A 9,625-nucleotide genomic window follows, 5' to 3' on the forward strand; every position below is an offset into this window, starting at 1 on the left:
AACAACTTGTTTTAGTTACTGTTCCATTGCTGGCAAAAGACACCATGACCAGTCAGCTCTTATAAAAGAAAGCATTTAATTGGAGGCTAGCTTATAGTTTCAGAGGTTTAATTCATTATCATCATGATAAGAAGCATGGCAGTGTGTAGGCAGACATAGTAATGGACAATTAGCTAAAAGCTACATCCTAATATTGTGCCTGGCAATACTGAAACCTCAAAGCCCACTCCCGGTGACACACTTCCTTCCATAAGGCCCCATGAATTCCAATACCTCCTAATCCCTTTCACATAGCGCCACTCCCTGATGACTAGGCACCCAAATATATAAGCCTACACTAATGCTTTGAAATTATAGGCAGGCTGTTTTAATACCTATATCCTAGACTTACGTTTAAGCTCATTTTATTAACAGAGAAGTGGGTCACTCCACAAGTATATACCCTAACTAAAAATGACTAATAAATTTAAGAAAAAAAAGGTTCTGTTGTGTCCTTACTTATATTTTGGTTCGCTCCCTTGTTTGGATAATGTACATTAATGATTGTAACTTCACATCATTTTCCTCTTAATTTCTTCCATCATTGGATTTTTTTCTAAATTGTGCTTTGTTTTGCCATAGTATCAACATGTAACTATCAGTGTTGGTCTTTTGTTTTTGTTTTCGCTTTTTTTTGTTTTTTGTTTGTTTTTTGTTTTTTTTTTTTGAGACAGGGTTTCTCTGTGTAACCTTGGCTGTCCTGGAACTCACTCTCTAGATCAGCCTGCCCTTGAAGAGATCCTCCAAGTGCTGGGATTAAAGGCATGCGCCACCACTGCCCGGCCCTGGGTTTAATTCTTAACACTGTAAAGTAATTGTAATAATCCAGGCAGACCTGGCCGCGCCCCTTGGGAACTTGGCACAGTGCCTCTGCGCATGACAAGTTCTATATGCAGGTACAGAGGTCTCTATCAGGTAAAACTCCACCTACTGGCTCTCTCTCTCTTCTCTGAGAGGCAGCTCTCTCTCTCTGTCTCTCTCTGTCTCTTTCTCTCTTGTCTCTTTTGTCTATCCACAAATAAATTCCCACACAAGTTTTGTCTGTAGGTCTACGTCTGTTCACGGCCCTCTCCCACTGCAGGACCTGCTAAAGGTCACACCTCGTGCCATATTACTAACGGTGAATAATAATGACATTGTAAAAGTTTTAAATGCACTAAGTATACTTTTATATGCTGCTTGTTTGTGACTTGACTAACTTTCTGTAAAACAATTTAGTAACATGAACAGAAAAGTCTAGAGAAATGCTTTCCTCATTGCTGGCAAGAGGAAGAAGAGGAAACGGATTCTAAAGCAAGCCATGCGGGGTGAGAACATGAGTACCTTGTGAGCCAGATGGAACAGCAGGCGGTTCTGCAGCCGGCTCTTTGGAGCTGAAAGAAAAAGAACCATGTTCTTGGTAAAGAATTCAACAGTTGGTCTGGAGAGCTGGCTCAGAGGTTAAGAGCACTTGCTGCTCTTGCAGAGGACCCGGGTTCAGTTCCAAGCACTCACAAGCTCACAACCTGTCCATGACTCCTGATCCAGGAGATCTGGTGCCCTCTTCTGGCCTCCAAGAGCACATGCAGGCAAAGCACTCACATAAAATAAAAAAATAAATCAATAGTCTATGAAAGCTGGTACCTTGCCAGAGTAAGATGAGACTCTGGTGGGTCGCCCCAAACCCTTATCCACCTGGATGTGTGTGTTTGCTAGAATAAAGTCTGTCCCCACCCGCAGGAGCAGCGGCGACAGGAGGCAGACGGGGTTGTTCTAACGCTCTGCTCTCCACACTTCTACTGGACACTACCATGGTGTCCGTCCCACAGCACAACGCTCCACACACACACACGGTGCAGCCAACGCTCCCACACACGCGCAGCCCACGCTCCCCACGCACGGTGCAGCCCGCCTCTGTGCTGCTCACACGCGGAACTGCATGTCACCTCGCAGCCCACCTGCAGACTTCAGTCACTTCAGTGCTCTTTCTCAATCCCTCCCACAGCCTCCTTTTCCAGAGTTAGACTCCCACACTGCTAATCCCAGAATCACAGCGTCATGTTTTCCTAAACACCAGTCCACTATTTCCCAGGGATCGTCTTCCACAGTCAAGTGCCACCCTTAAACAGGCACCCAAGAAAAGAAGGCTAACACCTCTCAAGTTCCAGTGTTTGTTCCGGACAACCAATTCTGTATCCCTTTCACAGACCCAAATCATACTTCAGTGTACGAAAAAGATGTGTGTATGTGTGTGTGTATGTATGTATTATGTATATGTGTGTGTATGTATGTGTGTATTATATATGTGTGTATGTATGTATGTATGTATATGTGTGTATGTATGTGTGTATGTATGCATGTGTGTATTATATATGTGTGTATGTATGTATGTGTGTATGTATGTATGTGTGTATGTATGTATATGTATGTGTATGTGTGTATGTATGTATGTATGTATGGAAACGAAGCTGGCTGCTGTGAGACCTTTCTGTGCCTAACAGTCTTCTCAATACAAACTCTTAGAAACAGACAGTACTCTAAAGGACATGGTGATCACATATGGAAAAATACACTAGCATATATGAAAAAATGTGGTACCAAATAAGAATGGTTTCAAGTTCCCCAGTTTCTTTCTTAAATGGGGTAAGTCTTATAAATAGGAATATAATTCTACCCATAATTCATTTTCCCTAACAATCTATTTTGATGGGGGTGTAGCCCTGGCGATCCTGGAACTTATTATGTAGACCAAGCTGGACTTGAACTCAGAGATCTACAGAGTGAGTTCCAGGACAGGCTCCAAAACTACACAGAGACACCCTGTCGTGAAAAACCAAAAAGAAAGAAAGAAAGAAAGAAAGAAAGAAAGAAAGAAAGAAAGAAAGAAAGAAAAGATATATATTATAAGACACACACTTTAGAAGCAAAGATTAAAAACAGGTACAAAAGCAAAAACTGATTATAAAAGAATAGGAGTTATACAGTGGACAGAGACATTACAGCAAAAATGATATATAAAAAGCCTGTTTTACCTTTCAACCCAGCAGCTTCTGCTTGTTTATACATCCCAAGAAAAAAGTAGGTGCAGGCCAAGTTTACCCACACGTCTGGGTTGCAGTTTTCCTCCTTTGTTGCGTTTTCATATTCCTGAAACAGACAATAATTGAGGGCCTCGACTGACAGTAAGCAATTGTCGATTGTCTACCGTGGAAGATGAACGCTCACTGATAGAGCAGGCTACACTTTGAGAATCCTGCATCTCCTCCGCCATTCTCTGCCAGAATCGGTTAGGCTCACATGTAATTATACCCAGACAGGGTTCTTGTACACAGAATTTACACTTTGTTTCCCCCTCATTTTTAATATGTTTTCGAAACCTTCAGAAATTAAAACAACTAAAATATTTCTTGCTAACTTAAAAAAGGCAGAGAGATGGGGCTTCTGAAGAGATGGCTCTAAGAGCACTGACTGTTCTTGCAGAGGACACAGGTTCGAATCCCAGCACCCACGGGATGGCTTACAATCATCTGTAACTCCAGGTCCAGGAGACCCGATGTCCTCTTCTGGACCCTGCAGCTTCCAGGTTTGTACCTGGTTCACATACAGGCATGCAGGCAAAGCACTCCTATCCATAAAGTAAAGGAAGTAACCCTAAAAACATTTAGAAGAAATATGAAATGCAGAGGTATAGCTCAGGGACAGAATGCTCACCGGACATGCAGGGGCCCTGGGCTCAGCCTTGCGCTAATACTAACGTGCTACAGACGCTCTAGTTACATACTAACGTGCTACAGACGCTCTAGTTCACATACTAACGTGCTACAGACACTCTAATTACATACTAACGTGCTACAGACACTCTAGTTACATAGAACTGAAGGGCAAGTAAGATCCAGACGCACATGCCAGTCCACACATGAAAATTCTCCCCATTCTCATAGTTACTTTTTGGGTTCTATTTAAACATTTCATAATAATAACTTCCATTATACAAAAATAATCCTAACAAATATATTAAATATTCAACCATATTGGAAGGCTATTACACATGCTCTTTGTTGTATGGGGTTTTGTTTGTTTGTTTGTTTTATGGGTTTTATACAAGTATTTTAGCTTATATGTTATACAGCAAAGTGTGAAACTGAGCACAATATTTGTCTCATTATTTAACTAACTTACAAGCTAGCAGATTTCCCGAAAGCATTTCCATTGGCTCCCCCACCTCTTCCTCTAGCCTACGTCCTGACTTCCCACTGCATACCTCTGTAAACACGCCCCCCTTCATGTATCTCCCCATCCACTTCATATTCAAGTAGAATGAGGAAGAAAAGACCATTCCAATATTTACTTAAAGCATGGCTAGTGCTGCTATCTGCCACTCATGACGTCACCCGCACAGCTGGGATCATGGGCTGCAGCCCATCACTGACCGTCGCTGCAGTGTCTATAAAATCTTACTCCTTACAGCAAGTATGAAATGAAGACACAAACTGGACCTGCGATGAAAGTCTTCCAGAAGCTTTCTGGCTTCAGCCCACCAGTGGCATCTCCTGTCTTCCACAGTGCTTACTCCAGAGAGATCCCCACAATATTACAGGTGTGCTGTCACCATTCCCCACCGCTCTCTGAATCAGCACATTAAGAAGGGTCAGTGGGGCCTTCATTGAAAGACGTAGGATTGGGGAAGACAGAGCAATTTCTTTCTTTGTACTTTGTTTTCATCTGCATTATTTCCTTCTGCTGTTACCATGAGTGCGTGCCATATAGCGTCATTTTAAACACCATGTGATTCCTTTTTCACTAACCTCCAAAGCTCTCTTGTAGTCACCCAGGTGAAAAGCACAGTATCCAATCCACAAATTAGTATCCTCTTCTTGCTCCCCAACATGGCGCTTGAACTTCTCATTAAAGGTCATGAAAAAAAACATGAAAAAAGATTTTAATAGTAAATATTTTTAATCATTTATTTACTTTTAAGTGCATTGGTGTTTTGTCTGCATGTATGTCTGTGTGAGAGTGCCAGATCTTGGAGTTACAGAAAGCTGTCATTAGCTGTCTTGTAGATGCTAGGATTTGAACCCACTCCTCTGGAAGAGCAGCCCATGATCTTAACCGCTAATCACTAAGCCATCTCTCCAGCTCTGTTATTTGTTTTATTTTTTTAAGCTATGCTGAGTGACTGATAAACTTCTGAATAATAGAAGTCAAACAATGTGCAGTTCAATGAAGCCTCCACTGACAGGAGTCAGCAGTCACCTAATGTCACATGCTGGATTTGTTTTTCTGTGTTTGCTAGCACCTTATTCCACAAAGTATGTGAGTTATTTAGTAACTCTGGATGATGCGCAAGAATTATGTAAAACATTTGAAGCCAGTCATGTGGTGGTGGTGGCGCACACCTTTAATCCCAGCACTTGGGAGGCAGAGGCAGGAGGATCTCTGTGAGTTCGAGACCAGCCTGATCTACAGAGATAGTTCCATGACAGCCAGGGCTACACAGAGAGACCCTGTCTCAAAAACAAAAAATATTTAAAGCTAAATGATGGAAGGGTAGGGGCCACGCAATGGTTCTGAGATCACACGGTCAGTCCCTGTCGCTGTGGGAATAGGGATTAAACTCACGTCTGCCTCCAAAGTCTAGGATCCCACCACTGGGTTTTGCTGCATTTAATATTACACTTAACTTTTATCCCGTTAGCACACATGCATATTAATAGTTCATTACCCTCCTCTGAAGACATTCATTCTATTATCCCATGAGGCTAGCTTACAGACTAGCTGAGTTAAAGGTGTACAGAAGATAGTCTAGTTTGTGTCCACTACAAAAACTTAGCAATTCCTCACCTGACAAAAGATAAGTTTTACTTGCGAGGAAAGGATTCAGAAGGATTCTCAATTACCACTCATTCTAGTTTCATTTCCACTGTTCTGATAAATACCTGAGCAAAACAATTTAGGGAGCTGGGCATAGCGGTACATTCTTAGCTGGGTGACAACCTTAATCCCAGCACTCAGGAGGCAGAAGCAGGTGGAACTCTGTGAATTCAAGACCAGTCTGCTGTGGTGGCATCATGTTCTGCACCCAGCCTGCTCTACTGTTTAAGGCCAGCCTGGTCTACATAGAGACCTTGTCTCAAACAAATAAACCAACATACAGTGCCTCTTTGGTTGAAAAGCAAATTCCTTAGACAGAGGTAATACTGTATAGAATTGTAAGCAGGTCTGACTTCAGATTTCTGCGCTCCCTTCCCTCAGTATGGACAGTCACTTGGAATTATGAGCTGAAAAAACCCTTTCTCCCTAAGCTTTTTTGTTTTGTATTGTTTTCATTTTGCTTTGTTTTCATCAGCCCAGGTATTTTATTTTATTTTGGTTTTTCGAGACAGGGTTTCTCTGTATTGTTTTGGAGGCTGTCCTGGAACTCGCTCTGTAGACCAGGCTGGCCTCGAACTCACAGAGATTCACCTGCCTCTGCCTCCCGAGTGCTAGGATTAAAGACGTGCGCAACCAACACCCGGCTGGTATTTTATTTTTGATTATGTGTACATGTGCTTTTGCTGCTGCTCTTCTAGAGGACCCGAGTGCAGTTCCCGAAACCCTCATAAGGCAGCACACGACTTCCTGTCACCCTAGCTGCAGGGGGTCCAGTTCTTATGGCACCTGCATCCAGGCCCACATACCCACATGCAGACACAACTCCACACGTCATTTTATGAACCCTTTTCAAAACACAGACACGTAGTCAAGTAGGTGATGCACACCTTTAATTCCAGTATTTGGGAGGCAGAGGCAGGTGGATTTCTGAGTTTGAGACCAGCCTGTCTTAAAAAACAATAGAAATGTATATGATATTCAGTCCTCTGATTTTCACTGCTAGAAGTCAACTCTCCTACTGCAAGAGATGAGTTGACACAGCAAAGCCAAACAATTGGACTGAATATCAAAGCACTAGCGAGACACTCAGGATTTGGGGGGGCATGGAATACTGAGCAACATACATAAAGCTAATCAAAGCAACTATTATCGCCAGTTTCAGAGATGTGTAACTATAGATTTGCATTAAAGGGCGAGTGGAAAACACAATACTGTAACAGGCTGCAGCACAGCACAACCAGACCGTGCTGTAGGGGCTCTATTCTCTGGGGCACCCTTCACAACCCCTCCCATCCGCTTTTCAAGCAAGCGTCCCCAAGCTCAGTCTCCCAGGGCAGCTCCTGCTGGAAGCACTCCTGACACCACCCACCCGAAATGCACCCGCCCTCCCGAACGCCACAGCAGACCTAGGGAATTCACATAGGTAAACCACCAGCCTGGGAATACAAACATCTGAGCGTCTATCCTGGCACTCCAATAGTAAGAGGTGAGCTCTACACGCTGCGGCTGAGCTGGGGTGTAGATCTGCGGCATAATTGCTTCCTTGAGGCCCTGAGTTTGACCCCCAGCATTGGTTCTAGAAAGAGATGACCCTGACACGCAGAGGTGAAAAGCTCTATGGGTTTACAACATTTTAAAAATAAACATGGTACAATCACTTAATTTTTCAAGCAAAATACTATAAATAGAAAGAAGTTATAAATCACTCAGGAATTATGACAATGTGTGAACTGACATTTATCATGTGTAATGCTGTATTTTTAGGTTAGATCCACCATCTGTGGGACTAGAAAAAAAACTAGTTTTAAGTGTATGAGTGTTTTGTCTTCATCTATCTTTTTGTTTTGTTTTGTTTTTTGAGACAGGGTTTCTCTGTGTAGCTTTGGAGCCTATCCTGGAACTCACTCTGCAGACCAGGCTGGTCTTAAACTCACAGAGATCCACCTGAGTGCTGGGATTAAAGGCATGCACTATAATAATAATAATAATAATAATAATAATAATAATAATAATAATAAGGCATGCACTACCACCATCTGGCATCTTCATTTATTTCTATGCACCATGTGTGTTCCTGGTGTTGAAGGAGGTCAGAAGACCTTGGACCCCCTGGCACTGGAGTTACTAACGATTGTGAGCAGACATATAGGTGTTGGGAATCGAGATCATCGGGAAGAACAGCTTTTGTTTGGGTTTGTTTTTTTGTTGTTGTTGTTTGTTTTTTGTTTTTTTCAGGACAGGGTTTCTCTGTGTAACAGCTCTGGTCATCCTGGAACTCGCTTTGTAGACCAGGCTGGCCTCGAACTCACTGAGATCCGCCTGCCTCTGCTTCCCAAGTGCTGGGATTAAAGGCATGTACACCGTCCGGCTGAGCCAGTGCTCTTAACTGTCGAGCCGTCTCTCCAGTCCAAATTTTTAAAATATTTTATCAGGTTTATAGTTAACTTGCAATCTGGAATATGTGTCTGGCTATATTTACACGGATTCCCCAGAATGTACCCACCTATACCAATAGCATAGTAACCAGCATTCACCCCGACATTCACCAGACTTAAAAGGAACCCTTCTTTGGACATTACCTCCAATAGGGTAATGGCGCTGGTGAAATCTCTTTGCGAAAGCAGATCCTCTAGTTTTGGAATTTTCCTACCTTTCTTCTTTCTTTTGTCGGTGTGCGGTGACTCGCCGCCCACGGCGGGTTTGGCTCTTGAAAGCATCTGTAAAACAAACGGCAAAGACGGTTCAACTCAAAAGTCTTTTTTTTTTAATCGAGAGTAACAGCTCTGTGATCCACAAGCCAATTCCTTATCAACGAATACTAGTAAGTCTGTTCAGATACTTTTTAAAGACGCATTTTATCAAAAGGGCCATCGCCTCTGAAGGAGAACCAAATAGCTACTTCCAACTACTTGTCCACAAGACACGAGCAATTCCCGCAGCTTCTACCATCTCATCCTTCCCTGGCTCTTGTTACCAGTCCACAAGCGGATCTGGTGTCGGGAAATGGAGAAGCAGGAGGGAAGGGAGCATCGAGGCATTTTTCTCTGCATCCCTCGCTAGCCCCGGTGGAAACACTGCAGGAATAAGGGGATCGCCCTCTGCAGACACACTTAGGTTCTATCCAGTAGTGTGCTGGGAACTCTAAGCCCGGGGAAAAACCTATCCGAAGCCCCCCATCCCTTAATATTCAGAGCCACTAACCATCTTGGCGTCGGTCCTGTGAGCCCCTGCCGCAGACCGTCAGCAAAGGCTGTGCCCGGGCGAGTTGCCACATCCACACAGGGAGCTCCGTTTCCACGGCAACGCCGCCAGGCGGCTGGTCCTCTGGTGACAAGAGCCCGGCAGAGAATCAGAGCCCTCAGCTACGTGGTTCCGTGCGTTTCCGCGGCTGGAAGAAGAGATGTTCCTCTAAATGGAGCAGATCCTCGTTTGTGCTGAGGATGAAAATGTGGTTGTGTCTCTGCTTAGGAATGCCGTTTAGGAAAAGGCGACTTAAAATTACTATTGCAATTTGGAAGTGTATTTCAGATGCAAGTTTCTTGGGACCACTTTCGTCTTGTCTAACTTGAATTCCGCAGTCCCCCGCTGTCTGGCAGTTTTCCCTCTGTTTTCTGCTGATATCCGCTGAACAGACGGATAGTTTGGAGGCAGAAGTGATACAAAAACATTTTCTCAAGACACTGTTATTCCCAAAGATGGGAGGAGAAAGACCACAGATCCAAATCATCTCGGC

General features: G+C 43.5%; 1 protein-coding gene across 2 annotated transcripts; it reads right to left on the minus strand.

Moving 5' to 3' along the window:
- Positions 1-1,362: 1,362 nt before the first annotated feature.
- On the minus strand, positions 1,363-9,625 carry LOC121138014 (intraflagellar transport protein 56-like; the record flags this gene model as incomplete). 2 transcript variants are annotated; one of them, XM_040740863.1, is given in 5 exon segments in its annotated part: positions 1,363-1,412; positions 3,051-3,165; positions 4,824-4,916; positions 8,472-8,609; positions 9,094-9,625. In XM_040740863.1, coding segments are annotated over 5 exon segments (399 nt in total), but the record flags the coding sequence as incomplete, so codon positions are not given.

The sequence above is a fragment of the Mesocricetus auratus genome, unplaced genomic scaffold, assembly GCF_017639785.1.
Source record: "Mesocricetus auratus isolate SY011 unplaced genomic scaffold, BCM_Maur_2.0 contig_12755_pilon_obj, whole genome shotgun sequence".
In the NCBI taxonomy this organism is placed as follows: domain Eukaryota; kingdom Metazoa; phylum Chordata; class Mammalia; order Rodentia; family Cricetidae; genus Mesocricetus; species Mesocricetus auratus.